This window comes from Bubalus bubalis, chromosome 10 (assembly GCF_019923935.1).
Source record: "Bubalus bubalis isolate 160015118507 breed Murrah chromosome 10, NDDB_SH_1, whole genome shotgun sequence".
NCBI lineage: Eukaryota > Metazoa > Chordata > Mammalia > Artiodactyla > Bovidae > Bubalus > Bubalus bubalis.
In genome coordinates, this window is record NC_059166.1 from 80,294,799 (window position 1) to 80,316,819 (window position 22,021).

At 38.3% G+C, this 22,021-nt stretch overlaps 1 protein-coding gene across 1 annotated transcript; it reads right to left on the bottom strand.

Annotated features, from left to right (window-relative positions):
* Positions 1-241: 241 nt before the first annotated feature.
* On the bottom strand, positions 242-21,150 carry KIAA0408 (KIAA0408 ortholog). Its single transcript, XM_044924465.2, has 6 exons — positions 19,134-21,150; positions 12,332-12,572; positions 7,127-7,486; positions 6,959-7,038; positions 3,301-4,633; positions 242-832 (listed from the first exon to the last, which is right to left on the bottom strand). Exons 1-6 carry the CDS (start codon positions 19,289-19,291, stop codon positions 659-661), a joined length of 2,346 nt encoding a protein of 781 aa, XP_044780400.2. The 5' UTR covers positions 19,292-21,150; the 3' UTR covers positions 242-658.
* Positions 21,151-22,021: the final 871 nt, after the last annotated feature.

Genomic DNA, 22,021 nt, shown 5'->3' on the forward strand with positions numbered 1-22,021 from the left:
AAAGAATAAATGAGGAGATCAATGGTATTAATCAATCCTTATATGGGTTAAGGAACTGAGTTGGCTGTAGAAACCTACTAACCTTACGTATATGTATAGTTAGTTTTCTATGTAGCTGGGGTCAAGAAGTGGTTAGTTAATATATGTACCTCAAATGCCTTAAGTGGACACCTATTAAAAGGTACAAAAAATATAAATAATACTGTGTATTTTAAAAATTTTTAAATAAACACAAAGAATATATAGGTATATATGTTATAATTTCAAAGTCAACACTAGCACATAAGTTTTACTTATCTAAATACATACTGACATTTCCTGTATCAACACATGCACCTACAAAACACATAGCCATGCACATAACCTTGCTTTCTGCCACTTGCAAGAAAGTCAGAATATACAATATAGTACACTGTTTCGATGTAAATCATATTGGCAAATTAATGAGGATGGCATTAAAAAATTCTGATCTAGGAAATCAAAATACAAGAAGATAATTACTCCATAGATTAAAAACACTGAAGACTGATGGGAAGTTAAGGTTTAAATTGTCCCAGTAATCTTGAAGGATACAGAAGAGACAGAATTGTTTGTAAACACTCGGAATACTCTGTTTGGCAACCGGGACTTTCGTAGTCTAGCAATCCAGGCCAGAGACTTAGACCATCGATGCTTCTGATCGCAGAGGAACGGGGAAGTTGTGGGCAGTTCTCCGCAAGGCAGGGGGTGCTGAAGGAGATCTAGATGCCCATCTGGATGGGAGACGGCGATTTGCTGGTCTGGCAGGTCGGGAAAATCCTTTTCCAGGTGAGGATTTCACTGCCATGGATTCCTAAGACACAAAAGAAGACCTTCACCTCACCATTCAGGCACCAACAATGAGCTTAATATATTATGGATCCCAAGTGTAGGATTAATGTATTTACCATGTTTACAAGCAAGAAAAATTAAAGAATCTCTTTGTCTAATATTTGTGGTCTGGGATGTTTTAATCAAAACAGCTCACTTTGAATATGAATATGGCATTTGCTAATCTTGTGGATCTCATCATACTAAGTTTTAATACAACTAATTTCTTTTTAGAACTAACTATGTAAGTTAATCTTATGTTAAAGATAATAATTTAAAGAAGAATTAATTTGCATCCGGTTTATAACTTGACATAAAATAACCGGACGCAAATTAATTCTTTATATTATTATCTTTAAAAAACCTGAAATATCCTAACACTCCACTAAGGAAAATCTTTAGTTCCATCATATCAATGTTACCTGACATAAACTTTGAGTTCTAACATAAGACTAACTTACATAGTTAGTTCTAAAAAGAAATTAGTTTTATTAAAACTTGATACAACGAGATCCACAAGATTAGCAAATGCCATATTCATATTCAAAGCGAGCTGTTTTTGGAGAAGGCAATGGCACCCCACTCCAGTACTCTTGCCTGGAAAATCCCATGGACGGAGGAGCCTGGTGGGCTGCAGTCCATGGGATCACTGAGGGTTGGACACAACTGAGCGACTTCACTTTCACTTTTCACTTTCATGCATTGGAGAAGGAAATGGCAACCCACTCCAGTGTTCTTGCTTGGAGAATCCCAGGGACGGGGGAGCCTGGTGGGCTGCCGTCTATGTGGTCGCACAGAGTCGGACACGACTGAAGCGACTTAGCAGCAGCAGCAGCATTGACACTTTTAGAGATCATAAACAAAAGGGACACAAATCACCAAATGATTTGTCTGATGCTATCTTTCTTTTTTGTTCACTAAGAACCACTCTTACTATCAATCTTTTAAAAGCTTCAAAATTACCTTTAAAAGACTTTAAAATAGAACTTTGTTCTTTTTTAAAATATTTACTTTTGGCTGTGCTGGGTCTTAATTGGGGCATGTGGGGGTCTTTTGTTGCCGAGTGGGCTCTCAGTTACCATGTGTGAGGCATCTCTCTAGTTGTGGCGCTTGGGGTTAGTAGCCCCTTGGGCATGTGAGATCTTAGTTCCCTGACCAGATATCAGACCCATGTCCCCTGTATTGGAAGGTGGACTCTTAACCACTGGACCAACAGGGGTGTCCCAAATATAAGAACTGCTCTTAAGGATCTACAGTAGAGGACCCTTCTCAAACCTCCAATCATTGCAAAAATGGGAAATATTTAATATTTGTTAATGAGAATTTTGGGCTGATTATTGTACACATGCTTCCACTTCCATGCCCTTCTATCTGAAGCCAGAGGACCTTACAGGTATCTATGGGCTCAACTAAACAACAGACATACAAAAGCAGGATAGTTATTTGCACTTTGGGCAAACAGACAAAGTTTCTGATCAACTGGATGTAAACTGATATTTTTATAGGACTTGAAAACCACATAAAAATTTCTCACACCAGGAGGCAACTTGCATCCTTTAAAAACTATGCTGCATACACACTGTGCTTGTAAAACTAGGGTTTTCAAAGTATTGCCTAATTGTAACAATATGTCACCTTGTAGCTTTTTATAAATTATGTGTATAAGGTACTGATGGATAGCTCTTCATTGTAAATACAGATCTCTTCAACCTCTTTTCTCCCCTCTAAGATTATGCTCTTTTGCAAGCACACTGTAATAAAAAAAGGTAACAGTTTATTTAAATACCCATTTTGAGGGGACAATTTCCATACAAAGAATTTATACCTATAATAATGACTCTAAAGTTTTTATGCTATACTATCATTTTTTTTTCATATACTGCCTTTTAGCGCCACAATAAGAGAACTTTATGAGGCACTATTTTAAATGATGGCTTTTTTTAACCAAACTCATATTCATGTGAATAATTCCATGAGGAAAAACACAAATCAAATTCTGGAAATGACTGAACCAATCATAGCTAATAACAGAAAAATACAAGTTATTTTTAAAATACTTTCCATATACTTTAAAAAATATAAACACTTTAATAGGATAAAATTCTATAAATGAACAAACTCACATTCAGAATATTCTTTAAGAAAGAAACACAACAAATACTTGATCATTTTGTTCTGGAGCCCATTTATTACATATATTTTCTGCTATTTCAGAATTTAAACAAAAGCTGTAATGTGCTAAACCCAGACTTAAAAACTAAACTTTTAAAAGTTTGCGCTGAGTTACCATCCTAAGGTTTATATTTATTCACAAATGAAGGGTCAAAGAACTAAGAAGATGTCAAAACATTTGCCTATGTTCTATTTATATGAATGGGCAAATGACTGAACTCTGAGCCATTGCTAAATATGGATGCAGTTCCACCAAAATACGTTAAATTGCTTTCTCACCTCAGTTACCTTTTTCCGATCTACTCCTCGCTTCACTTGCTGTGCTCCATGCATTGCTGTCTTGTGCTCAAGCTCTTGTTCTATTTGGAGCTTTTCTAAATGTTGACCTAATGTGGCTCCACCACTGACATCAGAACTACATTTGGTCCAGTTGGCCCGGAAGCATCGAGAATTCTGCAATGCAGACCCCGCAGATGTCTCATAGGTTTTCAGCAGCTTTTCCACCACACCATAATTTGACCTGGGGTCCGCAGACCTTGGCCGATCAGACAAACTACTTGGTCTCCAGTCATGCTCGTGAAGCATATTCCGGTAACTGTGAGGGCTTATGGGCTCCCGCGTTTGTCTGAACTGGCCTGGTGTGGGTTTTTTGGTGGAATTATCAGGCACATTTTCCCTGGGCACAGGCATGGGGGCACTGGTTTTCAGAACGTCAGAAACACTCTCACTGACTGAGACGTTGCCTGTGCACGCAGTCAAGGTCTCACAGCGCTGAAGATCTTCGGATCGTTCTGAGCAGCTTTGACTTTGTTGTACAGCATGACAATTTCTATCTGTTCTAAATACAATTCTGTTAAATTCATCAGTCTTTTTTGCCAGCTTTTCATTCCCAGTAGTCTTTTCAAAGCCATAACTGAAACTTCTTAGTGGGCCGCTGCTCTGTGACACTAAGGAGCTACAGTCATTGCTTATATGAAGATCAGGAGGAGGTTTAGCAGAGTGATCTGGAATTACCTTTTCATATTTTGGCTTATTGGGAGTAGAGCAGGCTTTCTGAAACCACAGTGTAGAGGGGCTATTTTTTGCACAAACCCCAGTGTTGCATGACCACATGCTAAGTCCAGCATTTTCATTACATGAAGGCTTGTTATCTATTTTAGCTTCTGGTGCCAAAGAAGGAAACGTGATACCATCCTTCAGAGTCTTCCCTTCATTTAGACCCAGCAGTGGCATCTCATCATGCTTCCAGAGAAAATGAGGGTGGCTGTTCTTTTCACCTTGACCCTCTTGGGCCACCCAGCTGCTGTGGTCTAAACATTCTTTCCAACTTTCATGGGCTTGTGCAGAATATGAGCTGGGAAAATTTCGAGATGTGCTTCTTGGAGGAGGAATTGGTGGAGCTTCACTTCTTTTCAGATCAATTGTATCAATTCCATCTTTTTTCTTGGAATTGTTCTGGAAAACATTGGTACAGCTCAGATTTTTTCTGTTTTTCCATTTCTCATTTTCTAAACTGGTTGAAGGAATGCACTGGCTGTTGTTGATCATGTGACCTCCATGAGGCGTATTCATTACATTTGGTGTTTCCTGGAGAAAAGAATCTGACTTCATCCTAAAAATTATAAAGCATGCTATATTAGTGATGACTTTGTTTATGATAAACTCTTAAAAGACACTGGGCCTAAAACAATGGATTCTGACATAGAAAAAGGAGTCACAACTTCCTTAAAAAATATTTTTATATAAATTTCCTAGTACAAAACTTCAAGTCACTTTTGCTATAGGATAAAGACCACCACTCAGTGTTGTATTCAAGACTATATACATAGTCTGACCCAAACTGTCTTTTTAACTGTCTCTCATTTTCTTCTATTACCTGAAACTTCACCTACATTTAGACTTTGTGTAGTCTCTTGGGTATCTCCTATTGGTGTTCCCATTTCCATAGGTTTTCTCTTGCCATTTCCTTATGTCAGCTTGGCCTACTGAATTCCTATTCATAATGTCTTCTGAGCTCAATCTCCTCCCCTCGAATTTGAAATAACATTCTAAGAAATTAATGAAATAACATTCTATTTCATTCCAGAAATCTGAATCAAAGCACAGAGAGACATGAGCAATACCAAATGGGAGGTGTTATTTGGACAAGAAAGAAAAGTGAGCTTTTTTTTTTTCTGATGAGTAAAGGACATTTTTTTTTAAAAGCTGCAGTAAAAATCATGTGGCTGCTCAAGCTACAGTGAGTAATCTGGCATAGATGGAATATAAAACAGAGCGGGAAAGAATGATGACAAATAAGAGAGAAATGCTAGGTCAAATTGTAATAACTTTGAATTACATATTAAGAATTTTGAGCTTTTTTTATAAAGGCCATGAAGTCACAGTGAGAACTTTATAGCAGGGATGGTTTGTAAAAGCAAATTGGAAAGTAAGAATTTTCTGAATTATCGAAATAAAAACCTAAATGTAGCAATAATGTGGGTTCACAAATTAACATTAATTAATCATATTGATAAATAGAAACCACATTTATACCTATTTAACTTCCATTATGAGATAGCTTATAATAAAGCACAGATGAATGCCTACTAGGCAAAAGCTAAATGGGAAAAGTGGAAGGCAAAATTATGTATAAAACATAGTTGGGTAAGTAAAATCTGTTGTAAGTCAGTACAAAAATTCTCTCTGAGCTTCCAAAGAGATGAAGAAAAATAAGGGTTCACATTGCTATAGCTTCTCAGAGAAGTACGCTGTCCCACAAGGAGATAAATGGTGATTTTAGAGCAATCCATCACTTAACTTGCAGAGAATCCAATTTATTTTTCAATTGGGCTAAAACTTACCCTTAGAATTATATAGGTGTTTCTGAACTGAAACAGCATTTTTACAGCACTGTGTGAATACATATGTGGGTATGTACTTACAGTATGTTGTTCTGAAAGTTATGAATGCTTTCATTATACACATAATAAATGTAGAGAAATAAATAATTCAGAATATTTCAGCAGAACATCACTATAAAATTAAAGCACCATATTGTTAAATTTGACACAGCTTAAAGATGTATTTGGAGAAGGCAATGGCACCCCCACTCCAGTACTCTTGCCTGGAAAATTCCATGGACGGAAGAGCCTGGTGGGCTGTAGTCCATGGGGTTGCTAAGAGTTGGACACGACTGAGCAACTTCACTTTGACTGTTCACTTTCATGCGTTGAAGAAGGAAATGGCAACCCACTCCAGTATTCTTACCTGGAGAATCCCGGGGACCGGGGAGCCTGGTGGGCTGCCGTCTATGGGGTCACACAGAGTCGGGCACGACTGAAGCGACTTAGCTTAAAGATGTATTTAACTAGGTTAACCCAACATACTGTTCCACTGGGCAAATACTCCAAACAAAAAGAATGCCATTGTATACACTTGCTAATTCACTATTTATTATGGTGAGTGTTGGGGTTTTCCAGGTGGCTCAGTGGGAAGGAATCCACCTGCCAATGCAGAAGGCAAAGGAGATGTGGGTTTGATCCCTGGGTCGGGAAGATCCCCTGGAGGAGGGCATGGCAACCCACTCCAGTATTTTTGCCTGGAAAATTCCATGGACAGAGGAACCTGGTGGGCTATACAGTTCCTAGGGTCGCAAAGAGTCAGACATGACTAAGTGACTGAGCACAATGGCAAGCATAACTAAACTAAACATCAATAAAAAGTAAAGTACACATAATAGTCAAATTATAAAGAAAACCAGAAGATTTACTTTAAGAATTAATGAACAAAGAAGTGTACAATTTAAGCTTTTATCTCCTAAAATAACAGATTTTAGTAACATTACTAATTCTTGCTAACAAAGTGTTAAATGTGAAAGGTAATTTGGACTCATTAACTTAAAACAATACCGTCTTGATTTTTCAACATAAAAATCATCATAGATGTACCAGCCTACCTTCTGTGGTTAGACCGCTTTTGAATTTCCTCTTGAAAGTTGCATAATTCTTCACTAACTTTGGCAAGTTCTTCAAGAGCCTTTATACATATAAGCAATAGCATGTTAGCCCTTTGAAATGTAAATATTTCTTTAGAAACAGTCCAAGGCCAATCCCGTCTTACTTACTGTGTTGAGGGCGCCAGAGCAGCTCTTGTTCTCTGCCTCAAAAGTCCTCAGGTCAGGCCGGGCCCCACGTTCTTTTTGGTTGTCTCTGGCTTCAGAATCCATATACCCTACTTTTGATTTTTTCATTGTTTTTTGTTCCTTGCACACTTGATTTCTTTCCCTGAGTAAACTCTGCTCTGTTTTATCTTTTTTTCCCAGAATGTCCCTGGGATGTATCCCTGTAAATTTACATTGTCCTGAATTGGGGTAATCTGGAGAAGATTCCATTTTATCTCCAACAGCCTTCTCACAATCAAGATCAATGACCTTAGCACGTTCACTCATGTTGATTTTCCTCCGACGCTTTACTTCATGGCAGAGCTATAAGGAAAACAAAGATAAAAGTTTCCCCCTAACCCACTTTCTCAATAGTTTTGATCCTAAACACCATGCTCTGAGTTCTCTTGGCCATATTACTATATAGTGGGTCTTCCCAGGTGGCACTAATGGTAAAGAACCCACTTGCCATTGCAGGAAATATAGGAGACTTGGGTTTGATCCCTAGGTTGGGAAGATCCCTTGGAGAAGGAAATGGCAACCCACTCTAGTATTCTTGCCTAAAGAATCCCATGATATTTTACATGTTTCAATGGGAGAATGGCATTGAAACATGTAAAATATCATGTATGAAACGAGTTGCCAGTCCAGGTTCGATGCACGATACTGGATGCTTGGGGCTGGTGCACTGGGACGACCCAGAGGGATGAAATGGGGAGGGAGGAGGGTTCAGGATGGGGAACACATGTATACCTGTGGCGGATTCATTTTGATATTTGGCAAAACTAATACAGTTATGTAAAGTCTAAAAATAAAATAAAATTAAAAAAAAAAAAAAGAATCCCATGGACAGGGGAGCCTGGTGGGCTACAGTCCCTAGGGTCAGACATGACTTAAGCTACTAAGCACGCATGCATACATAGACTGCTCCAGGGCACTAATGCTTGGGCTTCCAAATCATGCTTCTAAAATCTGGATTAGCTGGAGCAACTTTTGATGAACCATAAAGACTACATGTAGTAGGGCAAAGAAGGTAATTTCTATATGACTAGAAATCAATTCATTCAAAAATGACAGAAACCTGCATTTATATATAGATGTCATAATGATACAGAGCACTGTTAACAAAATCGGAATGACCTCAATTAATTACTGGCTGCTGCTGCTGCTGCTGCTAAGTCGCTTCAGTGGTGTTTGACTCTGTGCGACCCCAAAGACGGCAGCCCACCAGGATCCCCGGTCCCCGGGATTCTCCAGGCAAGAATACTGGAGTGGGTTGCCATTTTCTTCTCCAGTGTATGAAAGTGAAAAGTCAAAGTGAAGTCGCTCAGTCGTGTCCGACTCCTGGCGACCCCATGGACTGCAGCCTACCAGGCTCCTCCGTCCATGGGATCTTCCAGACAAGAGTACTGGAATGGGTTGCCATTGCCTTCTCCCAATTACTGGCAATGTGCTCTAATTTAACCAACATTAAGGCCATATTTTAAAAACATATGATCCTACTTGTAAGTCAGCATTGAACTGTCTAAATGACTGACAATCTCACATAGTAACTCAGCTCATTCTGTCCCCTAAGTAGTTGTTTCATCATCAAAAGATGCTTCTTTAGGAAGTTACCTGGGTGAGGGGTAGGTAATTCTCAGACTTGTTTTTTTTTTTTTCACTTCCAAGGCTATATACATTCAAAAAAAGTTTCTTCCTTTGTCCTAATTAAAACAAATGTGAGCCTGTCCTATGTAATACAGTTGAACTCTAAGGCTTTGATCATCTATTAGTTTATTAATTGCCCCAAATTAGTTCTTGAGGATTTAGTTTAACCTGCAGGCAATTAGTGACTTTCTCTTCAGGCTTGAGTTCTGAGAAAGCTTGTCAAATTCCAAAGACTGTCAGAGAACTATTAAAGCAAATGACTCTACATTTTACAATCACATCCTATATCTGCACGAGATCTATTAATCAAAGAATATAATAACAGATTAATTTCTGCTCAGTATTTATGCAAATCTCAGAGAGAAGCACTAGAACATATTTAATGCCTGAAGGATATGCAGTGCATTTATTGCCCTAGTCATAAATTTGTCATTGGATGAAGTCAGGATAGCATCAAATTGCCATCATGAATCAACCATTTTGGCTCCTGTAAAATTATCTGCACTGAACTGCTGTGGGCATTATAATTTTGGCCGACCTTGAGGGGCATAATAAGAAGCAACCCTCAAAAGCACCAGGCTAAATCTAAGGATGTTCTTGGTGGCACTGTCCTCTTATAGAGGAGTCATGGGTGAAAACAAAATTGCTTCAATGTAAAATTAGGGACCAAAGTACTATTTCTGGAAAATTAGTCTGCTTTTGTTTCCTGAATATTGAGAAATATGCATCTGGTAATTGTTTGTTACTTGCTAGAAAGACGGACCTGCTGCATGCATTTTGCAAGGGATCCTTCCTCTTATCTTCATTTCACCTTTCTCTTCTCGTTTTGAAATACTTTAATTTACACAGAATTCTATTTGACATCTTAAATTCTCTTGGGGACTTAGGTGACATATGAAAAAACAAAAAACATTATACTATTGAGGGGAAACCATTTATTTTGTGCAAGGAAATCTGTTACTTGGTCCTCAGCTGTTTTCAATGGGTATCTGATCATTCAAACAAAGGACATAGGCAGGAAAGATGGCAAAGTGATAAAAAAAGAAAAATTCCCAGCTGTCTATTAACTCTGTTAAGGGCAACTATCTGGATCAGTCTAGGTTTCAAAGATCCAAGTATCTACATCTTCACTTTGTAACAGCAAATGCAATGATTGTGGATAGTGGCTGAATAAAGAATCATTAACATCTTAATACCCAATACTGATCCTTTCACTAACGATATATTTACTTGGAATCACAGAAGTTATAAGCCTGCACCTAAAAATGTCAAATTTTCTAGCATATGACTTAATACGTTGTGTCTGATTTAAAACACAGAATTCGTGATAAATAAGAAAGAAATACAGTCTCTTAGTGTGGTGCTACTAAAGAACCTGTCTGCCAATGCAGGAGACAAAAGAGACACAAGTTTGATCACTGGATCGGGAAGATCCCCTGGAGGAGGACGTGGCAATGCACTCCATATTCTTGCCTGGAGAACCTTATGGACAGAGGAGCCTGGTGGGCTACAGTCCACAGGGTCGCGAGAGTCGGACACGACTGAAGTGACTAGCACGCACATGTGCACACGCTTGTAGTATCTTACATGTTTCCAAGTGTAGACTTTTAATTTTAGTTAACAATATTGTCTTGACTTTCTATGACATGTGAGGACAATTTCCTGTTTTTCCCAATCTTTTCTAACCCAGCTTTGTAGCTTCTAAGCAGGAAGATATTAAAGGTACATTATTACAGGTACAAATACTGGGAGTGGAAAAGAATACATACATACTCTGCCATTTTATATAAGGAACTTGAGAGTATCCATGAATTTTGGTATCCGTGGGGTCTCCTGGAGCCATTTCCCGTGTCTACTGAGGGACAACTATATTGTTATGACAAGGGGGACACAATGCTAGTCTTCAGGTATTGTAGAGCATCCTCTCTGGGTGGGTAGTCTGGGTAAGCACATTTTTCAAACCTATTCTCAGGTATGGCGCTGTACAATGCACGCATCATGAATAAATAGCACCACAGCTACTATCCAAGATAAAGAAAAAATACTCCATTCCTTCTGTCAGTACTTTTATGGACTATCACCTAAGTTTGAAGTATGTCTAATGCCTGCTAATTGACAGGGCTCATATCTTCCATAGATGGAGTCAGCAGAGCTCTCAGAATAATTATTTGACAATAACAAATTTAACCAGACCGCAGACTACCTTAGCTACCATCTTAGGCTACATGGCTTAAACAATGGGCTAGACTAATCCTGACTCCCTTAATTATTTTGCTCAGATGCTAGAATCATCTGAGGCTATTATTTAATGGATTTTCCAAACCTTGAGAAGCCAGTGACCTATGAGTTCAGGTTTCAAACTGGCATTGTACACTCTGATTTAGCCATCTCCTTTTTGATCCAATTGAACTCTGGGTGGAGGAGTTAACAGAGGAAGCAAAATGTATTTTCCAAACTATAGAAGGACAAGAAGCAAGTTCTCCTTTCAATCTGCAATCATCTACTACATGCCTGACTTCTCAGCTGGATTTTCCAAGAACAGTCTAATGGCTATGTGTTAGTCACTCAGTCATGTCCGACTCTTTGCGACCCCATGGTCTGTCCATGGAATTCTCTAATAGAGTAATGGCTATTCTTTTTTTATTTTTCCTTTTAGCATGCCAATTTGTATTTTATTCATAACTAATTACATGGCTGTTAATAAGAAAATTATTTGCACTATAAACAAAGCATCAGCATTGATTGCCTGTGAATGAAGGCCAAGGAGTCTGTTAAAATAACTGTCTTGACAATGTGCACAAACCATGTAAGTCAACAGCAGGGATGTTACAAGAAAGCAAGATAAGTATAAATAATTTTCAGTTGGAACAAGCCTGAATATACATCAATGCAGATAACTAAAGGAAATATTCAAGGTCCAACAGGCTGAAGGGATTAAATTACTATTTGTATCAGATTCTGGGCATGTCATTTTTCATAAACTCTTTTCTAATAAATATGCCAATAAATGTGGAGCACCTTGCCAGATAAATATCATGTCCACTGTCATTTTCTTTTTGAAATACGACACTCCTTTTGGTTATACTGAATTATCGAGTACATAATTTCCTTTAGTAGATGTTATTCATAAATTATCTCAGAAAAGATCTAGTTTAATGCGCAATTGTAATAATCCGAAGGTATGTTCCACTAATTATGTTTTTCTTTTATTTTCACACTGAGCTCGGCATTTGAAAACTCATGCAAAATACATACCTCACTTTTGATGCCATCAGCATTTTAGTCAGAAAAGAGTAAATTGACATATTTTAGAGTTTTCATGCAAAGTTATAAAATAAGTATAGTCTCTACACTACCAATGGGTTAGCTTATGCTATTTTCAGTCTAGTAAGTATCACTGAGACATGTATCTTTTAGGTAGACTTGGAAAGTTAAAACAGTTTCCAATACAAAACAAGCCAAAAGGATTTTCATTCTGAGTTTTAAGTTTCCAAAGTATTCAAACAAATCAACATGTACCTCTTCTATCTTCTTCTGCATTATCTTCCACTGACTTTCCCATTCCTTTCTTTCATTGTCAAACTGGTCCAGTAATTCCATTTTTTCCTTGTGCCAGTTAGCCTCTGTGTTCTCCCACTGCTTGTGCAGGTCCATGGCAACCGTGTGAGTGTTAGTGAAGGGGTATTTCTGTTCGTCTCTGCCTTCTCTTAACTGTTTCTTGGAAGCTTGGAGCTGTTTTATTTGAAGCCGTCTCACTTGCCTTTAAAACAAAGCCTAATATAAACATAACAAGAGAGAGTTCCAAATCCATGTGCTTTCTGGAAACATTTTATCAGATTGTCAAGAGCCACTGACATAAACAAACCACAGGAAAATTGGACTCAAAAGAAGAGATGACAAAAATATCTGCTTAAGAAGAGACTAGCACAATCAAAAACAAAACAAAAGTATCATCCAGGGTTTTTTTCTTCCTCTTTCTGAAACCAGACAGCAAAATTACAGTGGACAGGATGGTTAAATGCATGTGTGAGATATAAGTATTCCTTAAACTAACCGCCTAATCTAAAGATAGAATTTTTCATGACTATTTAAGAGTGGAAGTATGAAATTCAACTGGATAGTCACAGCTACACAACTGCGGTAGATTCTTCTGCAGTAGAATTACTCCTTCTGTTCTGATGCAACCAGATTATATAATTTTATGATTTTTAAAGTCCTGAGACAGTGCTGTGCTACAGTCTTCATTTTATACTGAAGAGTTCAATCTTGTGGCAAATGTAGTTACTGTATCAATAAGACCCCAGTGTTGGTAGTCAATCTGGGACAGATGGTATCAGCAAGAAACCAAACTAAAGCATGGAAAAATATTGTCATTATTTTATTTCATCAAGTAAAATACTAAAGCAGCAAAATTATTCTGAAAACCATGTTAGAACTTATCCACGCTCTTTTTTCCTTCTAATAGCAAATTTGGAAAACTCAGCAGTGGCCACAGGACTGGAAAAGGTCAGTTTTCATTCCAATCCCAAAGAAAGCCAATGCCAAAGAATGCTCAAACTACCACACAGTTGCACTCATCTCACACGCTAGTAAAGTAATGCTCAAAATTCTCCAAGCCAGGCTTCAGCAATACGTGAACCATGAACTTCCAGATGTCCAAGCTGGTTTTCGAAAAGGCAGAGGAACTAGAGATCAAATTGCCAACATCTGCTGGATCATGGAAAAAGCAAGAGAGTTCCAGAAAAACATCTATTTCTGCTTTATTGACTATGCCAAAGCCTTTGACTGTGTGGATCACAATAAACTGTGGAAAATTCTGAAAGAGATGGGAATACCAGACCACCTGACCTGTCTCTTAAGAAACCTATATGCAGGTCAGGAAGCAAGGAGTACGTCAAGGCTGTATATTGTCACCCTGCTTATTTAACTTATATGCAGAGTACATCATGAGAAACGTTGGGCTGGAAGAAGCACAAGCTAGAATCAAGATTGCCGGAAGAAATATCAGTAACCTCAGATATGCAGATGACACCATCCTTATGGCAGAAAGTGAAGAGGAACTAAAAAGCCTCTTGATGAAAGTGAAAGAGGAAAGTGAAAAGTTGGCTTAAAGCTCAACATTCAGAAAACGAAGATCATGGCATCTGGTCCCATCACTTCATGAGAAATAGATGGGGAAACAGTGCAAACAGTGTCAGACTTTATTTTTTGCGGCTCCAAAATCACTGCAGATGGTGACTGCAGCCATGAAATTAAAAGATGCTTACTCCTTGGAAGGAAAGTTATGACCAACATAGATAGCATATTCAAAAGCAGAGAACAAAGGTCCATCTAGTCAAGGCTATGGTTTTTCCAGTGGTCATATATGGATGTGAAAGTTGGACTGTGAAGAAAGCTAAGTGCTGAAGAATTGATGCTTTTGAACTGTGGTCTTGGAGAAGACTCTTGAGAGTCCCTTAGACTGCAAGGAGATCCAACCAGTCCATTCTAAAGGAGATCAGTCCTGGGTGTTCTTTGGAAGGACTGATGCTAAAGCTAAAACTCCAATAGTTTGGCCACCTCATGCGAAGAGTTGACTCATTGGAAAAGACTCTGATGCTGGGAGGGATTGGGGGCAGGAGGAGAAAGGGACAACAAAGGATGAAATGGCTGGATGGCATCACCAACTCAATGGACATGAGTGTGGGTAAATTCTGGGAGTTGGTGATGGACAGGGAGGCCTGGTGTGCTGCAATTCATGGGGTCGCAAAGAGTAGGACACGACTGAGCAACTGAACTGAACTGAATAGACTAGATATCAGAATGTGTGTTCTGATACTGAATTTAGAGTACAGAAGAAAATGTTTTGATCACTTTGCAGGGAAATCTTTGATCATACTAAGCACTGACTGAAATAATTAGGTTTCTAGCATTTAGGGCATGTGTACTCAGGATTTTAAGATGAACTTTAAAATACCTGATTGGTAACTCTTTTATAACTCATCTAAAATTTCTGAGATTTTATTTACTTACATTAGAATGGGGGATATCCACAGGGTTATTATAAAGATTAAATGACATGAATAAAAAGAGATTTGAAAAAGATAAAATTTCCCTTATTTCTTATTTAAAAAAAAAAATCTTGTGCTGACTTCCACTGAAAGTATTTTTGTTAGTAAAGTCAGATACATTTTTAATGGGTAGAAAAGCATGCTTAAAATGTTCAAATCTTCATCTAAGATAATCATGCCTAAAAGAAGTCTTTAACTCTTCAACTTTTTAGGCCACGACCAAAGTGCCTTGACTTACGAGTTGGCAGATGATGCTACTTTTGAGCTAATTCTCAAGAGTCATAGCTGCCTGGGTGCTGGCATTGTCAAATGAAGCCCACAAAACCAGGCAGCAAGCCTCAGTCTGCAGTCATAGAAGAAGGCTGCATATTTCATATCCCAAATATAAACATTGAAGACATTCGATTTTTTTTTGGTCAGGCTGTCCTGAATGTGCATATCATGTGCTAAACTGTGCCAAACATACATTTTTGAGCTGCAATCTATTAATGAATTATAATAGACTAATAAGGGTCAAAGAATATCAGTGCTATATACAGGGCTCCATCCTCAAAAAACACCCCAATAATGTTAGGACCTATATGGTTATTCTTCTCTCAAAAAATTTGTTACAGATACTTTGATCATTCATACCTACTTCTTTGGCACTCTACTGTGACTAATTCATCCAAGAAAAAGAAGTAATTTCAGATTTACCCATTAAAAACACTACCGTGTCTCAATTTTATCCAGTTTTGCTAATCTCATTTTCCATCCTCTCTGACCCCCTTCCCTCCTTTTGCTACCCTCCAGCCCTGTGAGACAGTGACCAGAGGTGTGTGCCACAGCAAATGGAAGTTGCCCCAAAATAATGTGTCGATGAAGACATAACATAAGGAAGAGAGTAAAGAATACACAGAACTTTGTGTCTTAGAGAATCTGTTACTGATTTTGATTACCTATTAATCTTCTGCTGCTGCTGCTAAGTCGCTTCAGTCATGTCCGACTCGGTGAGACCCCATAGACGGCAGCCCAACAGGCTCCCCCATCCCTGGGACTCTCCAGGCAAGAACACTGGAGTGGGTTGCCATTTCCTTCTCCAATGCATGAAAGTGAAAAGTGAAAGGGAAGTCGCTCAGTCGTATCCGACTCTTAGCGACCCCATGGACTGCAGCCTAACAGGCTCCTCCATCCATGGGATTTTCCAGGCAAGAGTACTGGAGTGGGGTGCCATTGGGGTCATCTATTTCACAGGAAATGGAGACAGTGCTAATTTTCAGAGAATACAGACTGCTTTACTATATGTAATTACTTGTGAGCTAAAACTATCGTGCAGACTAGCAGGTATCTAACATTAAAACTTCTTAGAAATAGTGGGATGGTTTAAGATATCAAGAGAAAGTCACAAATTTAACCAATCAAGTTATAGAAAGAGAGCAGACTAATTTCAAGCTACTAGAAAAGAGGTGCTATGATAGTCCATGTTTCATTCCATCTTTAAACACTAAATGTACAGAAATCATCATAAATTGTCTCCTGCAATTATGTAGCAAATGGCTTCAATTTTTCTTTTCATTTCAAATTCTTCTTGAACCACTTTCAAATCAGGGTTAAGGGGCAACAGACTCTTTTCTTTTTTACCTACCTGAAGAACATCATCCAGGAAAACCTTCAATCAGGCTTGCTCCTGGTAACAGGACTACACATGAATCCAGGTAATATTCCTGAAGCAGACAGAACCCTGCACTTAATTGCAAAAAGCCAAACTCATCACTTAATATGGAGAAGGACCAATCTACAGAGCTTCTCTTTTCCAAGACTAGAGCCACATCTTGTGCCACAAAACCCAATGGCTATGGATCAAAAACAAGCCTTTGAGAGAAAATTCCTATAGAGCAATGTCTGTCAATTTCTGTGGGTTTATTGTACTTTCCACTGTCTATGTCTTGTCACAAATGTCAAATATAATAGAGCTGAATATATTGCTTTCTCCTCCAAAAATAAAGTGGGGTCCAAAGCATTTTGTGAGGATTAAATATGCAAGAGAGAGAATGCTTAATCCAAGCACCTAACACCGTTTCGGATCATACTGGGTGCTCAATAAAGGGCTGTTTTCTCCTCTCTCCTTTCTTCCTCTCTCTTTTTTTGGTCTTCCCCTGCACCCTTCTTTCTTTAATCTATTTTCATCTAGATAAAACTATGATTTTGATTTAATTAGAAAATTCACAGAAGCAAGTGTAATTGTGTGGACTCATATTTTTAATGGTTTTCCTTTGCCTTCAGTGTTTTTCAAGTATTTTAAGAACAGAAGGCAAGTTAAAGATTTAGGAATTTTTTTATTGTTAGTAAAAATCTGAGTAGATGAATCTTACATAAAACTGTTCTTGTTATAATTCTCCCTAAATGTTAAAAAAAAATCCAACTAAATAGGGCAATTTTGTAGGGACATAATGTTCTGAAATGAAAAGTTATGGGGTAAAATGGCTCAACCGATTCAAAAACTCAATTTCAGTGCTTTCTGCGGAGGCCAATATAAAAGTTCTCTTTGTTCCTAGCTGTCACTCTTTTTCACCCACAGATACTGGTATCTCCGTGGGAGAGAAAGAAGAATTTCTGCTATCTACATCCCTCCCCAGGTCTCCTTGACTCTCCATTTCACTTCACTGTCTCCAGAATTTCATTCAGAATAAAAATGTGTAAGAGCACATGTAAAGTATCAGAGGGAGTTGCATTACTCAGTCATGCACACATTCTTCCCCCAACAACTCTAAGTGAGCATTACATAATCCACTTTAACCCACCTCTCCCTCCCCAAGGCCGGAAGCCAGATTTGTAGAAGAGTTGTGAGTGGGTTGCATAAGTATGATGACGAGAGGAAAATAAGTTCTGCTAACCTTCCGGCCCTACTAGGAAGCAAAATTTAGGAGCAACACAGGAATTTCACAATAAATCAGTTCCATTTTCCATGTTAGGCTCACATAGGCCATGGTAACACTTCTTCATCTGAGGGATGCTCCACTCTTAACTACACCTTCATCATTACCAGTTCAACCTTCATCTTCCCCACTAAAAACTGGATTTTAGCCAAACAAATGAAACAATGTTAGGAGAGCAGACTGGATGGCAACTTCTCCCTTTGGAAAGTTTTGCTCCTAGTTTGTTTCCTATTCTCTGATTTCCTTTCCCTAAACATCTACTTTTCATATCATGGAAACATTTTCATTTGTAGGAGGTTACACATTCCAATAGGAATGCCACTGGTATTGCCAATCTCACAATTCCTAGAACAACCGTTTGCCTTGGAGATGCTTTGCTTCCTCTTAACTTTGAGGAATCAGGAATTCCCTTGTCTATACCCATCAAAGTTACACACCATTTGCTTCCAGGATTCTCCAGCCCTTTCTCCAGGCTATTAGGAATCACTTGTAACAATTCAACTGATTAACAGACCTTATTCCTCCCTTAGTGTTCACTGACAAAGGCATCTTTCCAAAGAAAACCATGACTTGATTCTGTTACAAGGCAAAAGGGAATTTTTAAAACTGGCTGTTTCAACATGTTCTTTATCTTCCAATAGGCTCAAAGGGCTATTACCACACGCAATTCTGAAAAATCAATTTTGCCTTTCCATTATCTTCTTGTTCTCTCTTCAGTTATATATTCCAACTAGAAAACATCCAAGGATAAACAGATGCCTAAAGTTAACCAGCTTAAACAGTAGAAGACATAGATTAAGGTTCCCTCCTAACTGCAGATGAACCCATTATGAATGTTATGCACTTCAACTCAAATTACAGAAACACTTATCATGCAGTGAGTAAACCATCATCTTGGATGAAACCACACTGATTTATTTTTCCCTGCCATTTTCAAATGCCAACAGTTTCAAAGACTGTGAACTTTACTCGGCAAACGTTAAAAAGTCTTCATCCTAATGAAACTAGTTTTCAAATAAATAAATTTAGTGAAATCCTGCAGCAGAGAAAGCGGTCTTCAAAGTTCTGAGAAGCAGTGTTTGAAAAACCGTCTCACAGAGCGGATGGCACTGTCAGTCCAGAATCAGGAAATCCACTCACGGCAGCTGAACCCTTTCTTCCCTGGGAGTCAGTAAAATCCGTTACGCACCCCGCCCCACTGTTTTGAAGCCCAGGCACTGATGCTGAATCAAGCAGATGTTGAAATCACCCTCCACTTAAAAGGTATCCACAGCTTTAAACATGTCAGCAGCAGCCCCTCTCTATATTTTGCCACAATTACTCACTTGCTTTCAAACTGTCAGAAAACAAACATACCTTTTTGCACTGGGGAGAAATCCTACAGAGGTCCAACCACCGGTCAACCTAGCAATGGGAGGACAGCTGGTTGTTTTAGAGTGAAAAGCCTTTGACGTCTTGGAGCAGTGAATCTTGCTTCTTTGCATGAAATGGGAATGTAAAATCAGTCCAACCATTCAACAGAGAAGTACTGACAAGTCCCTTTGAAACCTCTACCACTTTCACAAATCAAAAAGCTGCTCAGCCCAGCGTCACAGCGGCAGCTGAGCCTACTGTGACGTCAGTTTCTCGGAGGCGGCCTTCGAGTCACCTCTTCCAACCAGAGCTCTGTAACTTTAGAGCAGCTCCTACTCTGGATAAACAACTCCAGGTCCAGGACATTTTTAACTTTTATAAGGGAGCCCAGTATTTCTAAACTTGCCAAAAGAGCTGGTGTTAATATCACACGATGACAATGGCCAATTTTAGATTTCACTTATTTGGAAAAGTTAACTCCTTGTTTACAGGCAAGAATCATCTTGCCTACCTCTCTCTTCCCCCCTTTCAGAACTGCGCTTTTTGGTCCCTTTGGAAGTTGGTGTTTTATGTGGCAGAAATTTCATATATATAATCTCAAAAGATTTGTGAAGGTGCATCAAACTTCTGTCTTGAAATAAGGTAGAAATGGCACATAAAGACTAGCCTCCTTCTTCTTTGTGATTCATTGGTAGCTTGCTGCCTATATCTATAGTGATGGTGATGTCTTTCTGCTAGAGGAAATTAGATACCATGGGAAAGGACGGTATTTATTGTGGGAAGGAAAAAAGAAACAATGAGTTACTTGTTTTCAATTAAGGCATGCTGCAGCCTAATTCAGCAAATATGCTAGATAAAACTTTAAATAATGAGGGCTTATCCTCAAGTCCAAAGTCTGTGCGGTCCTTAAGACACTACATATTCACTCTCACAGCATTTTGCCTGCTTCCAGATAAATGGTTCATGGGGAGCTAAAATGTTTACTAAGTAGAACCAGCTCATAGTAGGACTTCAGTACACGTAGGACAATTCAATGAAATCATACTCTGTGTTTCGAAAGCCCAGCATCATAATCTCAAAAGCAATTAACAACAATAGTAGTTATAGTAATAATAGCCATGACTCATGGAGAAACAACTCTGCACAGCTCTGTGCTAAGTACTTCTAATAGCTAATGTATCTTCATTTTAGTTCACTCTTGCAGAAAACGTGTCTGTAGATATGAATCCAATTTTACTGATAAAATCAGGGCTCAAAGAAGCCAAGTACCTTGCTGAAATTCACAGAAGCTTGACTACATCAGAGGAGTAGGTCTTAGAACTGGATTCTCTAATTGAGGACCCTGGAATTTTGTCACAGAGATGTTGGTTTCAAATTACTGCTACCACTTATCTGTGCGAACTTCGAGTTTGTTAATTCTGTAAAGGGATAATTTACTTGGTAGGGATGTTTTAAGAGTATGGGGGGGCGGGGGGAGGACTTACAGTACCAGGTACTAGGAAATGTTAGCTCATTCTGCCTCCATCCTTATCAGGACAGAAGGAAGATCTTGGCATGGGGGTGGAGGTGGGAGTTGGAGGGAAAGGAATATCCTCAAGGCATCTCTACAGAATTATCTAATGAAATTGTTTCTCCTACCCTCTCTGTCACTGCAGACCTCTTAATTTCAATGTGTCTTTTGTAAATCAAATTCAGACAGTTTTCGACACCCTATCAGAACTTCAGGTAATATGTAGCTAATTACAAAAGAATTATATTGCTCTCTCCTCTGTACTTCACTCAATAGTACCTATTTCAATGTCATTTTTGACAGATGTTCCAGTAATTATTTTTTGCAGTTGTTTCATCTGCATCTTGTCATGGTAAAGTTGACCTTAAATTATATATAGAATAAAAATGAGGGATGAAAAACTGATGGAATTTCACCCAAGTCTACCATTTTTTCTAGTATTTACCAACCTTTTCTGTTGTATAATTTTATGTGTATTAGCTAATATTTCCAAGCTATATTTCATACTTAAAGAAATAAAGTAAAAAAAAAAAAGAAATAAAGTAATACAATTAGATGACAGCAAATAAAGGCAATAAATATTCAGCACAGGTATTTCTGAACCTTACCACTAAAACTTTTAAGGAAGTTTGTTTTAAGAAAAGTTCCTGCTCTTATGTACACAAAGCAAATGGATTTTAAAGACTGATGCCAGTATGCCCAGCCATGGAGTAATACTCAGACATTTAGAAGTTCCTGACATTTTCAAGCAGGAGTCATAATGGCTGAAAACCTTATAGAAAAAGTGCAGTTTGTTGCATAATACAGGTTACTTTGAACCCATTTAAATATTTAAAACTTCTAATGTGAAACTGACTCAAATTATTGCTCTATACATTGGAGAGAATTTGGAAGAATCAATTGTATCTGATGTCATACTAATCCTATTTCAATGTATAACAAATATGTAAAAAATGCATATAATAATACTTAAAGTAAATGCAGAAACACAAGCTGCTGTCAAGAAACAAAAACAGAAAATCCTGGAAAGGGTTTAAAATGATCTGTATAAATGATGATATTAAGCCACAAACTAAAACATTTTGGAAAGGGGGCAAGAGGAATATTGAGAGCATAAATGTCACTAGGAGGTATTTCCAGACTTATAGAATTTTATAGCCAGAAAAAACTGAAACTGTCCAGTCAAGCCTATCATTTTACAGCTGAGGGAAGACGCCTCGATGTTATTTACTCAGGGTCACAAAGCCATTTACTAGCAACGTCAGGAACAGAATCCAGGTCTGCTAATTCCTGGGGGAGTGCCTCAAAGTTTAAAATTCCAATGAGCTCAAGGTAAGGAATAGAACCCAGGGATGAGAGTTTTGGGCATAAGACACTGACT

Excerpts from the sequence above, each read along its gene's own strand:
- KIAA0408 (XM_044924465.2), bottom strand. The coding sequence starts at position 19,291 with ATGGTTGGACTGATTTTACATTCCCATTTCATGCAAAGAAGCAAGATT. Across the intron at positions 7,487-12,331 it reads TGCAGAAGAAGATAGAAGAG|CTCTGCCATGAAGTAAAGCG; the intron begins GTACATGTTGAT and ends TTTTCCTTATAG. Across the intron at positions 4,634-6,958 it reads AAGCGGTCTAACCACAGAAG|GATGAAGTCAGATTCTTTTC; the intron begins GTAGGCTGGTAC and ends TATAATTTTTAG.